At 61.1% G+C, this 19,620-nt stretch overlaps 1 protein-coding gene across 7 annotated transcripts in view; it reads right to left on the reverse strand.

Moving 5' to 3' along the window:
* Positions 1-400: 400 nt before the first annotated feature.
* HDAC7 (histone deacetylase 7) overlaps positions 401-19,620 on the reverse strand; it is a 35,596-nt gene continuing 16,376 nt past the window's right edge. For 2 of the 7 annotated variants that reach the window (XM_036864957.1, XM_036864953.1), the window contains exons 3-26: positions 16,996-17,183; positions 16,770-16,860; positions 16,342-16,453; positions 15,665-15,780; positions 15,328-15,453; positions 14,856-14,947; positions 14,578-14,673; positions 14,261-14,441; positions 13,862-14,058; positions 13,440-13,613; positions 12,063-12,282; positions 10,652-10,785; positions 10,368-10,488; positions 10,060-10,109; positions 8,723-8,830; positions 7,745-7,800; positions 7,471-7,558; positions 6,242-6,361; positions 5,920-6,017; positions 4,245-4,363; positions 3,498-3,631; positions 3,095-3,179; positions 1,743-1,881; positions 401-1,570 (exon numbers count right to left, since the gene is read on the reverse strand). In XM_036864957.1, the coding sequence (XP_036720852.1) occupies positions 1,525-1,570; positions 1,743-1,881; positions 3,095-3,179; positions 3,498-3,631; positions 4,245-4,363; positions 5,920-6,017; positions 6,242-6,361; positions 7,471-7,558; positions 7,745-7,800; positions 8,723-8,830; positions 10,060-10,109; positions 10,368-10,488; positions 10,652-10,785; positions 12,063-12,282; positions 13,440-13,613; positions 13,862-14,058; positions 14,261-14,441; positions 14,578-14,673; positions 14,856-14,947; positions 15,328-15,453; positions 15,665-15,780; positions 16,342-16,453; positions 16,770-16,860; positions 16,996-17,136 (2,844 nt within the window). In that variant the 5' untranslated portion in view covers positions 17,137-17,183 and the 3' untranslated portion in view covers positions 401-1,524. Of the gene's footprint in view, positions 1,571-1,742; positions 1,882-3,094; positions 3,180-3,497; positions 3,632-4,244; positions 4,364-5,919; positions 6,018-6,241; positions 6,362-7,470; positions 7,559-7,744; positions 7,801-8,722; positions 8,831-10,059; positions 10,110-10,367; positions 10,489-10,651; positions 10,786-12,062; positions 12,283-13,439; positions 13,614-13,861; positions 14,059-14,260; positions 14,442-14,577; positions 14,674-14,855; positions 14,948-15,327; positions 15,454-15,664; positions 15,781-16,341; positions 16,454-16,769; positions 17,184-19,620 lie in introns of all 7 variants that reach the window. The other 5 variants (XM_036864951.1, XM_036864950.1, XM_036864954.1 and 2 more) reach the window with 4 other exon arrangements.

Raw genomic sequence — 19,620 nt, forward strand, 5'->3', positions numbered from 1 at the left:
CTGGGACCTGAACCCAGGTAGGTCTGACTCAGGACTCTAGGGGAGCCTTAGCGAGCCGGGTCTGCAGGCATCCATGTCCCCCACGCCCTAACGGGCCCTCTGTCTATGGACTCAGCCCAGAGCTGCCGCCTCTTCACTACCCAGAGGTGGGGCAGGCGGGGGCAGCCGGGGTGTGTTCAGATTCTTCCTGCAAGGCAGCGGCCACAGAAGGCCAAGGAGCTGGAGCGGGGCTGCCCCCCGGCCCAACCTGTCCCTTCTCTTCCACAATGAATCAGGCACAGGCTGTGCTGTGTAGCTGTAGGCCCGCTGCCCACCCCTCAACCCCCGGAGGCCCTTTCACATGAACCTTTAAAGCAAATAAAACATTTATTGTTCAGATTTTTTTTCCATTTTTTTTTTCTTTTTTACAAAAACATGCATACATACACAGGGTATGGTGGTACTCAGGAAGACACACTCATGTGCACACACATACAAACCCTCCTCTTACTGTCTCTCTCTCACACACACACACACACACACACACACACACACACACACAAACACAAATACTTTCCTTCTTGGCCCCAGGCCTGGACCCCAGAAGCCTCGAAGTCTTTGCCAGGGCAGCCTCCCCTCCCCCATGTCTTCCATTCACTCTCCCACCCCCTTTCCCCTCAGCCAAGCTAGTCCTATGTAGGGCAGGAGTCAGCTGGGGTGGGGGAGACCCCAGAAAGAGAAGGCTCACGGAGGGGGGTGGTGACTACTGAGAGGTCCCTGGGGGTCATGCTGTGCTTCTGAGGGGAGATGAAGGGTTTGGCACCATTGGATCAGGAAGCAAGGAACTCCAGGAGCACCTGTCTGCCCCACCAGAGCCCTGAGATGGTTGACGCAGGTGGCCTCTGGCAGGGGCAGGGACCAGATGGGAGGCCTGCCGATGACTGCTCTCAGAGGGAGCTTTGTCTCCCTGCCCAGTGGTGGGGAGGAAGCTTCCAGAGTCATCTGAGGAAGCAGGAGAGGAGGGACTCCCCCTGCACTCAGGGATCTGGGACCCCTTGGCTCCTCCTACCCATCCTCCCTCCCCCAGAGCCTAGGAAGGGCCACTCTGGCGGAGGCCAAGTTCACATTTCTGTGTGGAGCCTGGGGCTGTGTGCAAAGTCGGGGGTCTACAGAACCAGGAATAGTGGTTGTGAGCGGGCCCGGCTGTGCCAGTCCTCCTCTGTGCAGGCCTGAGGATCGGGGGCCCAGCTAGGGGCCCAGACCCCAGAGGGGTAGACTGTGCTTCGGGGAGAGCCCTACTGGGGCCCGGCTGGCTACGCAGCTGGCCTCCCATCAGGGTCTTCTTTGGTCCCTATGCTAGACCCAGGGGCCTTCCCAGGCTCCTTGGGGTGACTGTCAAGAGGCTGTTCTCTGGCCCCGACTACCTGCCCGAAGGATCTCTGAAGACCCCGGGAACGGGTACTGTTGCCAGAGGCTGGAAGAGAACCAGGTCCGAAGGGCAGGGCAGGGCGGGGCGCGGCGGGGGGGGCAGATCCGTCCTGTAGCCTAAAGGTTCATGGGTTCTTCCTCCTCCACCAGCTGCTCTGAGGTCCTGGGGGAGGGAAAGGGGGGTGCTGCTGAAGAGCCAGGGGCTGCAGGGAAGGCCTGAGCCCAGCTTCCCAGGAAGCCCGAGAAGGCCGGGGTGGCTGTGCTGGGGCCTGGGGTCCTCAGGTTGGGAGGGTCCGAGGGGGTGGAGGGGCTGTGAGCCAGGGGTCTGGCATTACCGCTCTTCAGTCAGGATGCCCACGGAGAGGGATGCCAGTGCAGTTACTGCCTCCACTTCTTCTGCATCGGCCCCTGGCACCCTGGGCACCCAGGAGTCTGGACAGGAGGCCAGGCGCTGCATGCAGCCCCAGTATTCACCTGGGCAAGAAGCCGAGTCAGAAAGGGCTGGGGGCACAAGGCCCTCCACCTGCCAACCACGCATCCTAGACTGATCCTGAGGCTGCACATCTCAGGCCCAGGAGTAGCAGACGCGTCCTCGGTGTAGGGTCAGCTCTCACCTGCCTCTACCCTCAATGCAACACCCTCCCTGACTCGGCCCCCGAAGCCCTGACAGGGTGAGCAGTGCGGATTCAGCGTGGCAGTGAGGGGCCCTCGCAGAGGTCCAAGCCAGTCCCACACCCCTCTGGCTGAAAGGCCACTGCTTACCCATTCCCATGGGTGTGGGGTTCCTAAGTGCACCATTAGGGCCTCCCTTCCCCTAGATGGGGTCTGTGTCATGGTGACCTCACGGAGCCCTGAGCCCCGGCCTGCTGGAGCCCAGGGTCCCCCTCACACGTAGCCCCTGGCAACGCTCAGGCCAGCACAGGCATGGGAGGCCAGAAGGACACAGTGCCGGGAGAGGTGACCAACACCGCGGCCACTCTATGTGGCTGTTGGCAAGCCACTTACCGCCCTGGGCTCCCACCGCCCCATCTAGACCATGGACACGACCGTCCCGCCTAGTGTGGCGAGAAATGATGTCCACGGAACACGCCCGGCCCAGAGCCTGGCCCAGTGGGAGGGCTGCATACCGAGTAGCCGCAGCGGCTTCACTGTCACGTACAACACCCCTACTGAGCCCGGATGTGGGAAATCTATTTTGTTCATTTTCGTATCCCTGGCATAGATCACGGGTCTTTACGTAAAGAGCTCCACAGATGCTGAGCTGAAGCTGAAAATTTAAAGTGCTTTCCAAATGTGGGGTTAATCTAAGGCTCAGCCCCCAAAGCAGGCAGAGCTCCTAAGACCCTGCGGCCAGGTTTGAGGGGCAGGGTGGGAACCAGCACTTCCACAAACAAGGCCTGAGTGTTGCTGTGGGCAGGGCCCTGGCCTAGGGCAGCAGCTGGGGACGGGAGGCCAGTCCTGCCTGGTCCCCACTGGGTCCATCTGGAGGGCTCCGAGGGTATCCACACATGGGGGGTGGGGGGCCGCCTCCCATTATCGTGGGGTACTTTGTAGGAAGCCTACTCCAGAGCAGCAGCGCCCCTGGCCTGGCTGGTGTTGGGAGACCTGGGGCCCTGGTCACTGCGGGCAGCAGAGCCCCAAGTTTCTCCCAAGTCTGGGGTCAGCGGTGTCCTCTCCCCACACTCACTGTGCACCCGGATCACAGCTTCCAGAGAGCGGATGGCATTGAGGTTGGGTTTCTGTTTCCAGCCTTCTTCTGAGAGGGGATCCACCTACAGAAGAAAAGAGTACATCAGTCACCCATCTCTCAGGGACCCCCAGGCCCAGCTCTCTCCCACCCCCGGGCCCCCGCTTTCCAAGCGCAAATAGGCGTGTGCTCCCGGCTCTGCCTCGGGCAGGGGACGCTGGCCCTACGCCTGACCTGGGGAAGTGGCACCCACGCCGCTCCCCTCATTCCAGGCCTGGCCACCCCCACCCCGCCCATCTGCACGCCCTCAGGGAGGCGCCCTGTCTACCTGCCCCCTGGGGCACTCGTGGGGGAGCTGGCCCCCCTGCGCCACCGACGCACGGGTCAGGGGCAGGCCGCTCACCTTGTTGCCTAGAAGAGCAGCCACACAGGCCTCAGAGGCGTCACAGATGGCTGTGAGGTCATGGCCACCCTCCAAGGCCAGCACCACCGCACCTCCCGCCAGGCTCATCAACTGCTGCGTCATGTACCCAAAGCCTAGACGGTTGCGTGAGGAGGGTTAGGAGGGGCAGCGGTGGAGGAGAGGTGGGCCCTCTCTACCTCTGGTACTTCCCTGCTTGATTCCTCCCTTAGAAAGAGTGACTCAGATGCACAAATCTCTACTTTCCCAAGTGCTGTCACATGGAACCCCCTGTAAATCCTATTAGTGTGCCTCACTGAAGGCTCAGAGAGGTCAAGGGCAGCTAGTAAGTGGCAGGGCTGGGACCGGAACCCAGGGCGTGGACCCCAGCCCATGTCTTCGTCACTAAGACACGCCATATTCCTCTCCGTCCTCCAGGCCCCATGGCCCAGAGGGCTGAGCGGGCTCCCTCTGTTCTGAGAACACTGCTCCTCCCCGCTCCCCGCAGGAGAAGCTGCCAGCCCGCCTGGGAAGGACACAGTTGGGGTGGGAGCGGTCCTGTGACCGAGCTTCCAGTCTACGGGACATAAGCCGCCTGGGTGTGACTTAGGCCTCCCACGGTGGACTGACCTGGTCTGTGCTGGGGCCCTGGGCCAGCCACTGCCACCTCCCCCTGGCCTTGGGCCGCGCCGCCCCTCCCGGCCCAGCCTTCACTCCCTATACCTGCCCCCTGGGTTGGGCCCTCCTTACATTTGGCGGAAACATGGTAGCCACCCAGTGGGGGTGGGTGACCCTCGGCAGCATCAAACCCAGCTGACACCAGGACCAGGTCCGGAGAGAACTCCCGGGCGATGGGCATCACGACTATCCTGCGTGAGCAGAAGGGGCCTCAGCACGCCGTGCAGGGCTGCCAGGCGCAGAGGCCAAGGGCCCCGCCAGCCCTCTCCCACCAACTTTACTGGGGGCACCCTGCTCTTAGGACTCCTAGACACCCACTCTCCCAGCAGCATGAGCAGATGCCTCTGACTTCCTTGACCCTGGCTGGCCACCCACGTCCCTGGTAGAGCCTAAGGACTCAGCCACCCAGGGCACTTAACTGGCAAGAGGCAGGAAGGAGCCAAGGATGGGGCACCTGAGGGAATCAAAGAGGAGTGGGTGTGTTTGTGTGTGAGTGTGTTTGGCGGGGTGCGGTGGGCAGGGCCTCAGGAAGGGGCAGGTCACTAAGCCTCAGGGAAACACTGGAAACACTCAGCACTTAGCTGCCACCCACTGAGGACTGAGTTGGCCACACCTCACCACTCGCCACCTGAGAGCTGACCAGGGTGACAGACTCCCTCTGAGGTCCTGGGCCACCAGATCCATTCTCATCCTCTGCCCCTGCTGGTGCCTCACAGCTGCTTCCCTCCATCCCTCACCCAACTCTGGGGTCTGTTTTGGTGTCCTTCAAGGCCCCGGGCTCTGGGCATACAGATGCCAGGACCCCCAGCCCAGGGCTCCTACAGAATTAGCTCTCATCGAGAACACTCCAGAAAAGTATATGGAGACCTCCTTCCAGGGTTCTCTTTTTCCAAATGGAGTATAGGAACCCTCAGAGTGAAAGATATAAGGGCTCCTGAGCAAAGTCCCTCTTCTAGAATGGCCTTTTTTTAAAAAAATTAATTAATTAGTTAGTTTATTTATTTTTGGCTGCATTGGGCCTTCATTGCTGCCTGCGGGCTTTCTCTAGTTGCAGCGAGTGGGGGCTACTCTTCCTTGCAGTGCACGGGCTTCTCATTGTGATGGCTTCTCTTGTTGCGGAGCACGGGCTCTACGCATGCGGGCTTCAGTAGTTGTGGCTCGCGGGCTCTAGAGTACAGGCTCAGTAGTTGTAGCACATGGACTTAGTTGCTCCACGGCATGTGGGATCTTGCCGGACCAGGGATCGAACCTGTGTCCCCGGCATTGGCAGGCAGATTCTTAACCACCGCACCACCAGGGAAGCCCTAGAATGGCCTTTCTTAAGCAGCTCCCCCTATATGGACATCACCTGCTTGCTCTCCCTCTTTCTCCACAATTTAAGTTTCTCAGTTCCTGTGCAGAGCTGCTCACCCCACCCTGCCCGTCTCCCCGCACTCAGGTCAACACTGGCTCTTGGTAACGTGTGACATTATATACTTTATAATATAAAGCACCCTTTGACCTTTCAATCTGTGTTTCCTGTCTTCCCACAGGGACTGGAGGCCCCTAAGAGGCCAGTGTGACAGGGCCTTTCCCTTTGTTTGTCTCCGTCCATAGGCCCACTCCGGGGCTGGCTTATAATGTCTAGTAATTGGATGAGGACAGGCTGACAAGCCACCTGATCACCTCCAACCTGGTGCTGTTGGAAAAGGGGCGGAGAGGGTGGCCTCGCTGGGCCAGGCCTCCTCTAGGCCCCCAGAGCCCTTACCTGAAGGCGGCCAGGTACTCAGGATCCCCCATTGGGGGGTCCAGACCTCCAGCCCAGGCCACGTTGACATTGAAGCCCTCACCGCTGCCAGCTCCCACCTGGAAAACAGGAGGCAAGAGAGACGTGAGGAGAGCAGAGTCCCAAGAGAGGAATCCCAGGCTGTCAGTGCTGCAAGACCAGCTCATCCAGCCTCTTCACTTCCAGATGGAGAAACTGAGGCTCAGAGAGGCTCAACAGTCTGCCCAGGATCACACAGCTAGTTGTGACAGAGGCAGAGTAAGGGCCACAAGGGAAAGTCAGTGGGGCTGGAAGGTGTGGTTACCTCATCCACAGCCCCACTGCCTGGGAAGAAGTTGCCATCGTCATGGCGATGAAGGGAGATGTAGAGCACGCTGGGGTCCTGGTAGAAGGTCTGCTGTGTGCCGTTGCCATGGTGAACGTCCTGTGCAGGGAGATGGGCAGTGGATTAGGGCAGGTCTGAAAGCAGAGACATGGAGACTGGGGCAGGCTGGAAAGGTTTCAAGGTCGGTGACCGTTCTGAGGGTCAGGAGCCTAGACTGGGGGTGAGAACACGGGAGCTCCTAGAGCTAAACTGTTGCATGACCCACGGGCACTCTCTGAGCCTCAGTCTCCCCTTGTATGTATAGATGCGTACATAACACGCTAGGTGGGGGTAGCAATAACACGAAACCCTGAAGGGGAGGAAAGAATACGTGTCAGGGGAGGATTAGTGCCAGGAGAGGGAAGAGTCCAGGGTCACACATGTCAGGAACTCTCGCTATTGCGTCTTGCCCAAGGTCATGGAGTGATGCAAGTGATGGAAACCATGCTCCGCTGCAGAGGGGCAGGACCATGAGGCCCAGCGCTCCCCTCCAGGGAGAGCCATGGTAACTCACAGGACCACGCGTGGGCGCAAGTGTGGAAAGTTCCTCCACTCTCCTCCATTCTGTGTAGGAACGTCCCATAAGCAGATGTCAATGCAAAGTAGTTAGTTAGATGTCAATGCAAAGTAGAGCACGAGGCCGTGCTCCAGAGCTAACAGGCCTCGGTTCAAATCACAGTCTCAGGACTGACGGGATGTAGAGCTGTGTGCAAGTTACCTAACCTCTCTGTGCTCACTTTCCTCATCTGTAAACCAGGTCAGAGTCAGGATTAAATATATGAGGCGTGAAACCATCAGTGTCTGGATGCGATGTGTGGTATGTTGATGTTATGTGTTATTACTGGTACCGTCACTACCTGCAGGAGAAAGGCAGAAATGATCAGATCTGCAGAAAGGAGCCAACAGAGGCCAAAAGACGGCATTCAAATGGCTCCTCCCCTGTGGGAGCCGAGGCCTTTCCATACACCATCTCCTCTGGGCCTCCCAACAGCCCCGTGATGGGGGCATTATCCTCACCGCGTTTTCCCCGTTTTACGCAGTGGGGGAACGGAGGCTCGGGGAGGCTAATGCGGAACCAGGCGGGACGTGAAGCCATGTCTCCTAACGCCAGGCTCAGGGCTCTTTCCACAGGGCTCTCGGACCTGAAGGGGCCAGGACCCGGGACCTACCCAGTCCACGATGAGGATCTTGCTGGCCTTGCCCTGTTGTTGCAGCTGCCGGCAGGCGATGGCCACTGAGTTGAAGAAGCAGAAGCCCCTGGAAGGAAAAGAGAGGTCGTGCCAGCCCATTCCCTCCCCGTGCCACACCCCCCCCCCCCCCCGCCTGCCTCTGGCCCGGCCCAGCCCCAGAAGGCTCAGAGGAAGGAGGGGGAACATCCCAAGAGGAGGGCCTTGAGGGCCTGCCCCCTACCTCAGCCCACCCAGGCCTCCCCCCAGGCCTTACATGGCTGTGGAATGGTCTGCATGGTGTCCTGGGGGCCGAACCACAGCAAAACCGTTCTGGAAACAGAAAGAATGCTTGTCAACAAAACAGCCAGACCTCTGACCCACACCTCCATGAACCTGCCCCCACCCACCCCATCCCCAGGCTCCTCCCCCGAGAAGGGACCACAGGGCAACAGCTGCCAGCGTTACTGACCATGACCGGGCCGGGTATCAAGGGCCCTGTGCTGACCCCCAGGCCGTGAACACAGAAACTCCCACCCCGGTGGCTCCTAGCTTTCATCACTTTGTCGTAACAACAGCTATTATTTGTTGGGCAAAATCTATGTGCCTGGCACTGTGCTAAGCGCTGGGTAAATGCTGGATTTCATCCTCACAACTCTCTGAGGTAAATGTTATCTAATCTTCCTAAGATAAACATTGTTATTATATCTGGTTTACAAACAGTAGAAACCTGGAGCTTAGGCGGGTTTCACAACACGTGCAAAGTTGCCTGGTTGCAGATGGTGGAGCTAGGACTTGGACTATGAGCTCCTAAACAGCAGGGGGTGGGGGGGGGCTCCACACAAGCCCCCAGAAGGTGCCCAGCCCAGAGCAAATGAGCAAATGAGCGCCAACCCGGTCTGTAAAACCTCAGCATCACAAACAGGCGCTCTGCCAACGCACGGGGCTCCCGAGAGGCCCTGCAACTTGCCCACGGTCACACAGCGGGTCTGTGTTAACCGATCCTGGATGATCGTGACCCTGTCTCTCTTAGAGATTACAGGGCCGGGGCACAGTGGCTTGCTTCCCCACCAGGTAACAGGAGCCTAGGGTTCAGATCTCATCTTGGTCCCCAGAGCTCTCAATTTCCCTTTCGAAACCCTGTGGTGATATCCAAGAGGAATGTGATGCTGGGTGTCGGGTCTGGCCTTCCCCGCTACCCCATCCTCTGCCTCCTTCCTCCGTGGCTTGCCCACCCTCCACTCGAACCTCTTACCTTTAGCTCTCGGGAAGCCACTTTGAAGGCGAGGTCAGTGACGCTGCCGGCAGCCCAGCGGGCCGCATTGGAGGAGTGCAGCTCGTTCCAGATGGTGTCGGTATCCACCTGCGGGGGCCAGAGTCAGGGCCCGCATCATCCAAGGCCTCCCACGGCAGCCAGGGCCCGGGGGGCGGTGCCCACCCCACGGCCAGGACCCCAGGGGCAGGGAGCTGGGCAGACGGCGCTGCCGCCCCACTGCCCCGCCGCCCAGAAAAGCAAGGCCTCCCGTGTCCCCCAGTCCCGGCACGACTTCTCCTTCCCAGCTTCAGTCCATATCACCAGCCCGCAACTGGCCAGCACTCTGCCGGCAGCATCGCGCCTGCCCCCCGGTCAGAGGAGGGGGCATGGCGTTACCTGGGCGGGACTTGGGGTTTGGGCCTGGAGGGGGTTTTAAGCCCCAGCTGACTCTGCTCAGGCCCTCGGGACCGTCGGAGCTCGAGGGGCCGTCTGCACCACTGTCTTCCACTCGGGGCCCCTAGCCCAGGCTGGGAGGCCCCCCAAACCCAGTCCCTGGGCCTCAAGGCTAGGGAGGGGCCGGGGGGCGTGATGGGGAGATGGGGAGGGCGAGGCGGACCGAGAGAGGCGAGGAAGGCAGAGAGAGTCGCAAGAGGCTGGAGAAAGAGAGAGAGACAGAGACAGAGAGGGAGCGGAGGGAGGAGAAAACAGAAGCAACAACAGTTGGAAAAATCAGAAAGTGGCAAGAAATGGGAAGTTGTGAACAGGGCGCTGACCGGCTCCCACGCAGCCCCCCAGCGACAGCTCCCATTTCCCTCCAGGACCGGGCCTCCGTCCCCTGCCTCCACACGCCCGGTTTGGTTTGCGCAGGGACCTTTTGAGGGGAGGAGAGCACTGCCAGGAGGCAGACGTCCCCAGGCAGGGTGAGAGGGAGCAGGGAAAGCTAGGGCGTGGGAGGGACAGGCCTGGGTCGCCAAGGACACCAGAGGCATCCCCACAGCCCCGGGCCGGGCAGCCCACTCCAGGGACGCAAAGCAGCCTGGAGGCCAGCGCGCTCACGGAAGGGAGATGAGCCCCAGCCCCGGGCTCGGCCCTGCTCTTTGAGCCTCCTCAACATCCACCAAATGCCTTCGAAGTGTGAGGGATGGGACTCCACCCTCAGGAGGACACGCCCGCCACAGGGAGCTTCCAGCCGGCGCAGGGGCACTACGGGAGAGCCCCTGGCCCACGGGGCCCGCAGAACCACAAGAACAAGCAGGCAGGGGCTGGGCCTGGGAGGACGGAAGGGAGGAGGTCTGAGAGCCCGTGGCCACGCGCGCTCGAGACCTCGGCACACTTACCCCAACGCCACCGCAGGGCAGCATCACGAACATCCGCTGTGCCAGGAGCCCTGCGGGGAGAGGTCCAGGTGTGTGAGCTGAATCTGCTCAGCCTCCGGCCCGGCCGGGAGCGGGGAAGCTCTGAGAAGAGGGCCAGATGGGGTGGGCAGGGAGGGGTGGAGGGGGCAGCAGAGGGACGAGGGGCGGCATGGGGGTGTCCCGGACGCTGGAGGGGCAGGCTGGGCGGAGCTAGGATTAGACCGCAGGGGATGCTCAGGCTGGGTGAGCCAGGGGAGGTCTGGGGGCCCCAGGCGCCATCGGTCCCCTACCTGCCAGCTTCCCATTGTCCAGTTTGAGGCGGCTGAGCGGGTTGGTGCCATAGAGGAGCACGTGCCGCTCCGAGTGCACTGACTGCAGCTCCTCCAGGGAGGCCTTCCGGCCCCGTAGAGACTGAGGAAGGACCCACAGAGCTCCTGAGCCCCTGCAGCGCCTTCCCTGCCATTCCCACCATCCCACCGCCCCTCATCTCACTCTGGCTCCAGGGCCTCTCAGCCCCTTCCCTTCCGTGACCCTCACGTCCTCCGATCCCACAGCCCCTCCCCTGCCTCCTTACCTCACACTGGCTCCGGAGCCCCCGCTCCAGCAGCCGGGACCAGATGCTCTGGATGCGGCCTGCGTGCTCCGGGTGCCTGCTGTTGTCTCCGCAGGAGCACTGGTGCTTCAGCATTACTGAGTCATAGACCAGCCCTGCGGAGAGCAGGGGTCAGGGCCAGGGCACCGGGGAGTCCCCACCCCCAGCCCCCCCTGGAGCCAGGCCGGGCACGCCCTCCACACCCCCCGCACAGCCCCACATGCCCCATCCTGCCCCTCGGAGCCCGTACGCACACCCCCAGCTGCTTACCCAGGCAGCCTTGAGCACCTCACCCACACAGCACGCCACCCCAGCCAGCACAACTGCCCCCAGCCACCGCCTTCCCGACTCACTGACCCCCCCTCACGTGGCCCAGGGACCATGACCATGACCTCAAGAGCTCAGAGCCTAACAAAGGGAGGCCTGATGGCAGGGGCTCGCACTGGATGTCATGACCCAAATAGGCGCCCCCATACTGGGAGCTGGGAAGTCCACAGTGGGCCATGTGACAGGACGGATGCAGTTTTGGGGAAGTGACTGTTTCAGCCTGACCAGTGGGACGCCCAGAGGAGGCCCCTGCACACTGCCAGTGGGAGGGTCACTTTCAGAACATCTCAGGGCATCAGGATCTTCAGAATGCTCACAGCATTTGACCCGGGGATGCCACTCCTTGAGAGTGACCCTCGGGAAACAATCCCAGGGATAGGGGGAGATTTACAGAAATTTACAAGGAAATTCAAATGAGGAAAAATGAGTAACCACCTAACTGCTCAACCAATAGGAAATCTTTAAACAAAAATACTGTGATGACATACTGTAAGATCTCATTTTTAAAGTTTAGTTATATCACAAAGTGTTCATAATGTGCAAGTATGAATAAAGCAGGGTACAAAATGTAGCCACAAAATGTGCTGTATGTGGGATTTATAGATGTGGTTAAAACAAAGACTGGCCTGAAATATGGCAGCATTTACAAGGGATTGCCTCTGGGTGGTGGGATACAGGCTGGTGATTTTTGTTCCATTCTTAGGCTTTTCTGTATTTTTCAAAATTTCTAAAATGCTCTTGAGTTATTTTCACAAGTAGAGCAACAATAATAAATATCATTTCTGAAGGCCCGGACTAGCTGTCAGGAGACCTGAATTCTTAGCTTGGCCTGACTGCCAGCTTGCTGTCCCCTTCGATTTCCTGAGCCTGGGTCTCCTCAATTGTAAAATGAGAACAACCAGTTGTTCCACGGGACACTGGGGGGATCTCATAAGACTATAAGAAAGTGCTCTGTGGCCTCGAAAAATGTCCTGAGTGAACCATGACACAGACATGGTCCTCTGCCCCGAGCCCCTGTGTGCCACTTCCCCAGCCACTTCCTCCTGCCCTCCAATCCGGGCCTTACCTGTGGTGAAGGGCAGGGTCCGGGCAGGGGTCTCTGAGCTGGGCAGGACACGGGCCTGGCTGGTGGGCTCTGGGGTTGGCAGTGAGGCAGGCGCGGCTGGGGACGACTGAGCCCTGGACAGAGGCCGGTGACCGCCCTGGGCCAGGGGAGGCAGCACGGAGTCCCCAGTGGCTCCCCGGGGGAGCCGCCCGGCCAGTCGCTGCTGCTCCCAGAGGTACACCTGAGGGACACAGGGGTCTCAGTCTCCAGGTTCTCAGGACCCTGCTCCATCCGCCTCTGCCCACGGCCTTGGACATGTCCAGGCAGGCCCCTTTTCTGCAGAAGCCTCTGGCCCTGCCTCCCAGCTGGGCTCTGGCCTTTGAGTCGCTGAGCTCCCTGTCCCCACCAACCCCCCGAAAGGTCTGCACCCCAGACTGACCACCCTATTCCACCAGAGCTCCCTGGGCCCTCGAGACTCCAAGGCAAGAACCTGGGTGAGGGGCCTCAGGCTGGCTCTGACCAGGATCTCCTTGTCTCCAAAGACTGCCAACCACCCAAGGACACAGGGACCTGTGTGAGCCTGCACATATGTGGCCTGCTACCACGTGTTACGGGCTGAGTTGTGCCCCCTCCCACCTCATATTTATGATGGAAATCCTAACTCCCAGTCCCTCAGAATGTAACCTGATTTGGAGATACGGTCTTTACAGAGGTACTCAAGTTAAAAATGAGGTCGTTAGGGTCAGCTCCAATATGACTCTTGTCCTTACGAAAAGGGGAAATTGGGACACAGACGTGGACAAGAAGGAAGACGATGTGCAGACCCAGGGAGAAGGTGGCCGTCTACAAGCCAAGGAGAGAGGCCTGGGACGGCTCCTTCCCTCACAGCCCTCAGAGGGAACAACCCTGCCAACACCTTGATTTCAGACCTCTAGCCTCCAGAACTGTGGGAAAATAAGCTCTGTTGTTTAAGCCATCCAGTTTGCAGCACTTGTTACAACAGCTCCAGCAAACCAATACCCCATGGCTTGACTTGCACAGTTGAAGGGCTGAGCCCGTTTCTGCCCCACCTCCTGCCCTAGCACCTTCCTGGAAACAGTATAAGCGGTCACAGGGGAGAAGTCCTAGGGCAGGAATGTGTGAAGCTCTGTCAAAGGCCAGTCTCGCTGCTGGACGAGGGACACGGCTTCACCCTGAGATGGGAAGGCTGCTGGAGGGTGCGGCACGTGTATGTGCACACGTGTCTGTCTGTCTGTAACTTGCTGTGGATTTGGCAGAGGAACTGTGGGTCCCAGAGCTGTCCCCTGCGCTGATATCCTATCTCCCTCCCTTCCATCTTTACCAGGCCCCAGAGTCTCCTGACTACACCTTCCGAGGGGCAGCTGGGCACTACCATACCTGCTGGTGCTGCTGGAGAGGAATAGGGCCTCTGGCCTCATGCTGCCCATGGCTGGACTCCCTGTGCTCCAGGCCGTCATCCCCCAGCGGCCCCACTCCCCCGCCGTCTGTCTCGAGGTCCTCAGCCGAGGGTATCTGCCGCAGTCGGGGCTTCTCACTCGGCTTGGCTGGCCTCTGGGGAAGGGAGATGCGAGCTGAGAGACATGCTGGGGCAAGGACTGTGCGGTGGGGAGTGGTGGGCTGGGCGAGGCGGTCCCTCATCCTGCTGCGACTCCAGTGGCCGTGCAGCCCTGGGCCCCCAGGAGCCACATGTCCTCCCTCCGACCCTCCAGATCTCTGCCCCTCCTAAGTCTCCCTTCTTTCAGCCCCCAGGGTCCCAGTTTAGCAACCCCTCACCACCTCCCCTACCCAGTTCCACTCACCTTGATCAGCTGGACGTGAGGTTTGAGCCGCTCCAGGCGGGGCTGCAGGGGGCCCAGCAGTGGGGGGGCAGTGGCGCTTGGGGGCAGGGGCTCTGAGCGGGTCCGGCTCAGCGGCCGGTGGAGGCCTGACCCGGAGGGCCGCTCGGTGGTCAGTAAGGACTGGGCAAAGTGGAAGGGCAGGGGCCCAAGCCCGGGCACTGGAAAGAACGGGGTGGGGGGCATAAGGAGGGAACCACAGGCAGGAGCAGAAGGAAGCAAGGGCGGGGAGGGGTGGGGCGGGGGGAGGGGGCGAGCCAGGGACTCAGCAGGGAGACGCACAGGAGGACGGGACCCTGCCCACGCTTGGCCCTCAGCAGGGTGCAGGGATCCAGCCCCTCTCCTGTAGAAGCTGGGACTCACCAGTCAGCAGGGGGGCGTGAGAGACCGAAGGATCCAGGAGGAGAATGGGCTGCAGGCGAGAGGGCAGGGCGCCTCCAGCCTCGGGCTCCAGGCCATGGGGCAGGAAGAGGGGAGCATGGGGACTCGCCAGGACTGGCCCCCGAGGGCCCAGAGTCGCATGGGTCCTGCGGTCACCATCAGCCTGGAGGAGAGGTGGGGAGCATCACAGGGGAGAAGACCCCAGTAGGGAGACGGTGAAGGCCATCAGGTGGGGTGTAGGAGAAGGGAGAGAGAGATCTCAGGCGCTTGGGGTGGGGGAGGGCGCCTCAGCCACTCACCCTGGCAGGGGCGGGCAGCCCCAGCGTGATTGTGGGCAGCAAGGCGAACGGGGCCAGAGAGGTCTCCTGCAGCCGCAGCCGCTGGCCCAAGAGCGCCTGCCATGGGAGCAGGGCAGGGGTCACCGGTCCCAGACCTCCACCCCCGGGCACGCCTTCCCCAGAACCCCCAGGACGCTCCGGTGGGGGATGCCCAGACCCTGCGGCCCCAGCCTGGTCGGGCCGCCTGCTGAGAGGAGCCTCAGAACTGCCCCCGAGAGCCCAGCCTGGCAAGGCCTTACCTCGGAGCCCAGGACCGGGTTGGGGCCGTGCTCGCTGTCATTGGGGGAGCTGCACCCTGACGCCGGCGTGCTGCTACTGCTGGGGGAGGAGTCTGAGGGTTGGGGAGAGGGGGACGCGCAGTCAGGGGCCAGGAGGCGGGGCCAAGAGGCGGGGCCAGGAACAAACCCCTCCCCCAGTGGGCGGGCTCCGCTTCCTGCTTTCTTCCCAGCAGGGCGGGCAGAAGGGAGGCCGCTACCAGTGTCCAGTGCCTTTGGACACTTATTTGTTTAGCGTGCCCCTTCGTCTGGTCAGGCGGCAGCTTAGCCAACAGAGCAAGGGGGCGGGGGGTTGAGCCCCAACTCGCCCCCTGGCGAGTGTGTAGGACACCCCCGATAGATACCCATGGCAGCCCTCAGGCGGGCATCCCTCGTCTGGGTGGGGCCTGACCCAGAGGGACCGGGCCTGCCACCCGCCCACCGCGCCGGGCCTCACCGCCGAGGGTTTCTGCTGGCCGCCGCCGGAGGCTGGGCGGGGCGCTCTCCTTCCGCAGCAGCGGGTTCTTCCTCCGCTCCAGGGACTTCTTGGGCTTGTAGCGCAGCTTCAGGTTGGGCTCAGAGACTGTGGGAACACCGACGTTACCCACCCCCCCGGTCTCCGGCCTACGCCCTCCCTCCCAGTCCTCTCTGAGAGAGGCCAGAGAAGGCAGTGCCAGAGAGAAAGCCACCGGGTGCAGACTGTCCCCCGCCTAGCCAGGCCGCCCCTCCCTGACCCTCATCCAAGGCCCTTCCCCCTTTCCCCTGGAGGGTCCCTGCCGGCCTGTCCCACGCACCTGTCTTACGCAGAGGGAAGTGTTCTGGGGGGTCGCTGGGCAGGCCGGGAACAGGAGGCAGGAAGCTGCTGAGCATGGAACGGGCAGCTCCTTCCGTCTCCAAGGGCTCAAGAGTTCTGTGGAGTGAGTGCCAAGGCTGCTTCAGAGGGGCAGGCATGCCCAGAGGCCTGGCAGCCATCTCATTCCACCCTTTGGGACCTGCTAAGGAAGGCAGCAGCCCGCAGGGTCAGGAAGCGCCTCGCCGGCAGGAATAGCGGCCATCTCCAGGTGGCAGCATTGGGCCACCCATCCTACCAGCAGCCCACTGGTGATGCCGCCCTCGGACCTAGGCATAGGAGCCAGGGTCCCGGGGCTTGGGTAAGGGCCAGACTCCTGTTCTAGGAATCAGGATATTTTTGTGCTTAGAGGAAGATATAAAGAGAAAAGAAAGCTAGCGTGGTGTGTGTGTGAGAGTGTGTGCGACAGGCGGGGGAGGAGAGAGAATTAAAGGACAAGAGGGTAGGTATCAGTTGGGAGAGGGGTTCGGGGGAGGCCTCATGATTAGAAGTGAGGGGTGAGGACCAGGTGATGGGCAGCTCGGAGGAAGAGGGGGGCGGGTGTATGTGTGCTCACAGGTTGCCATCCAGGGAGGAGGGGCGCAGCAGGGACACGAGGGGTCAGGTGGGAGAGGGAGTTACCTGTAGGGAACGCTGGGGCTATTGGGATGGACCGTCCTCTCTAAGGCTGCCTGCTGTTTCTTCAGAATCACCTCTGCCAGCTTCTGCTTGACCACACTGCTGGCTACGGCACCTGCAGGGGCAGAAATCATCAGTGGATTGGGGGTGGGTGGACTGGTGGCCTCCCTGGAACATTCTCTGCTCGTTGCCCTGACCATGCCCCCAGGACGAGGCATCCCAGGGACCCCTTAGGCAAGAGCCAAGCCTGAGGCCCCACCCCTTCTGTGAAGCCTGCGGGTCCCCCTTCACCCCCACCTACATTCACCGGCAGTGCCCAGCAAGCAGAGGGGGACCCAGGCTGGCATTCCCCCCTCCCATGCCCACACAGGAGGCCGTGGACACCGGCTGGGGAGGCCGCGGACACCGGCTGGGGAGGCCGCCATGCTTACTTCGCTTGCTCTTGTCCTTATTGAGAAGCTGCCGCAGCTCTTGCTCCTGCTGCCCCACCTGCAACTCGGGCAACGGCGTGTCCATTGAGAGCTGTGGGGAGGGCCGGCCGCCCAGGGAGGGGCGAGGAGTTGGAGACGGAGGCGAGGGTCTGGGGAGGCTGAAGGGAGGGAGGGGTGCCGGGTCTGAGCTCGAGGCTGCTGCGTGCGTGGGGAGCTCTATCTTTACCCTCATGGTCTCCGCCGAGCGCTGGGTCTGAAGGCCAGCCAGGAAGAGGTGGTGGTGCAGGCGCTGGGGGTGCTGCAGGGCCAGCAGCGTGGGCTCCGGCGGGGGCTCCACCGGGGGCCGCTGGCCCACCCGCAGGTCCATGGGCTGGGGCTGAGGGCCTGGCGTGTCTGCGCAGGGCCTGGGGCAGCCTGAGCACACAGAGAGGGCAGGGTCGGCCGGAAAGCTCTGCAGGTGCACGGTTACCTAACCAGCCTCCTTCAGATTCGCTTGAGGATGGTAAAACACCCTCCAGGGACCTTTTCCTCACTGCACCCTCACCACAGTCCTGCACGGTAGTTATTTTCAAGTCTGTTTCATCCATGAGAAAGGAGGTCATAGAAACTACACAGTTCGTCTATCGCTGGTGCTGTTTGGATTGAGCTTTCTGACTCCAAGCATAGAGTTTTCCACGAAATACGGTGCCCCTCCAGGCCAGGATTGGGGGCTGCAGGGATTTAGGGATGGGCTGAGGGCCCTTTAGTGATGCATTCTGGGCCCTGACCTCTCCTTCCCTTCTTCCCACCCTGGAAGGAGGACTGGGCCCAGCTGCCCTCTGATGAGCTGCGCTCAGACACAGCGATCGGACAGGCAGTCCCCCTTGTTCAGCCTCCAGCCCCAAAGGGCGTCCCAGGCCCTCTCCGCTGCCATCCTCCCTACTCTATCCCAGGCCGTAGGATAAAGGAGAGGCGCCTCAAACCCACAGCCAGCCCTGGCCTGCACCCTGGGCCTGCACAGCCCACATGCCCGTGGAGCCTGCGCCCGGGTACCCTCACGCCAGCTCTGGGCCTGGCGTGGCGAGGACAGCAGCCTCAGCTGCCTCTTCTCGAGTGTCCCCTGCACCCACGCCAGGAGCACCCCGCCAGGGCTGTGGATGCAGGGGCTATTTATAACTAGCTGCCAGACCAGGTCCTGTGCCAGCACCGCCTGCTGGGCCAGGCTGGGCTCAGCAGCCAGAGATGTTCTGAGGTGCTCAGAGGTGGACAGTTATCCTGGAGAAGGGGAAGCAGGTGGGGCTGGGAGCAAGTGCCCTCAGACAGGGCACACAAGCGGGGAAATCTTTCCGGAGAGGCCCCTTCAGCTCACCCAACGCCGGGCCTCCCGCATGGGGACAGCCGCAGGCCGTCCTCTGGGCCTGAGCTGGGGACGACTGGCAGGACTCAGGAGGGCTGTGGCAGAGACCAGCTGGGGAGTCAGGACACGCGGCGTCCGGGCCCAACTCAACCATTATCTTAACATCCATAGCACATGTGCACACTCGCTGCAAACGCTTTTACCTCATCACCCCCGTAGGCCCTGGGAGGTAGTTATTACTATTCCCACAAGAGGAAACTGAGGCGCGGGTGAGGGGACCTGGCCAAGGCCACCCAGCTCGGGGCGCAGTGAGCTCGGGTTCCGTCCTGCTGAGGACAGCGCTCCGGCTCCATCTTCCCACTGACTTCCAGGAAGCCACCTCCCCCGCCCCACCCCCAGAGGGGTCTCTCACTGGGCAAAGGCAGAGGGGCTTGCAGCAGGTGGTCACTAAGCGGTGTCTGTTCTCACGTTCTCTGACCGTGAGATGGAGACGAGAGGAGCAGAGGAGGGAGATGCCCTCACGACTCTCTGGATGTCAAGAGACCGGAGCGGGTGTCTGGGCACCGGATGTGGCCAAGAGCAGGCAATGCACTGCTTTGATGTTCCCACCTCTTGTTCATGTGTCCACCCAGGGACCCCAAATTCTCGTTCTGCTTCCGTCTGGGCCTCTGATGCCATTGCACTCCCGCCCCAGGAAAGGTCTCAGTCTTCCCACGTCAGGTGTCCTGGCTTTCTGGGGTGACTCCCCTGGTGATGCAAGAGGGCCCTCAGGGCACCCAGGGCAGGCCACCCAGACTTCAGCCATACAGACTGGGAGCGGCCCCGTCCCTCTCTCCCAGCACTGCCTTGGCCTCCAGAGCAGAAAGCTGCTGGGAACATGGGAGGGGCTCTGCCTGCAATCCTGGCAACGCCTCTCAGGGTGACTCAGCATTTGGGGGTCTCCACAGCCTGATGCTAAGCCGGCTTCTCTCAGCTTTGCCTCCCACATCTGAACACGGACTCTCCCCCTCAGCCGTCAGCTCCCGTCCCGTCACAGCCCATGTACCTTCCGTCCGCTGAGCTTTAGCTCACAACGTCGCCCTGCTGGTGCCGTCCTCCTCCCTTGATTCTACTTTTCCAGCTCCTACCCTGACTTCCAAGCCCAGCTGGAGTCTTCCCTCTTTCCTGGACCCAGCCCAGTGCCCTGCGTCAAGCCCTCTTCTGGATTTCCATCACGCTGGCTGTTCTGTGCCCTGAAAGCACCGCCCAGGCAGGTACCAAATCTGAATTAAGCTCCAAGGGCAGGGACTTGGTTTTGCCTATCGCTCACTATCCCATCACCTAGAACAGTACCTAGCAAGCGACCGGCACCCAATAAATACTGTTTCATTCGATGAATAAACCCCTATATCCTCGGTGCCCTGGAACAGAGGTGGGGTTCATTAATGTTTCTTTTTCTTTTTCCAATTTCTGTCTTCAAATTTTTAGAAAATTACACAACTAGGAGAACTAAATAACAGTAGGTGGTGAACTTAC

Source organism: Balaenoptera musculus, chromosome 10 (genome assembly GCF_009873245.2).
Source record: "Balaenoptera musculus isolate JJ_BM4_2016_0621 chromosome 10, mBalMus1.pri.v3, whole genome shotgun sequence".
Taxonomy (NCBI): Eukaryota; Metazoa; Chordata; class Mammalia; order Artiodactyla; family Balaenopteridae; genus Balaenoptera; species Balaenoptera musculus.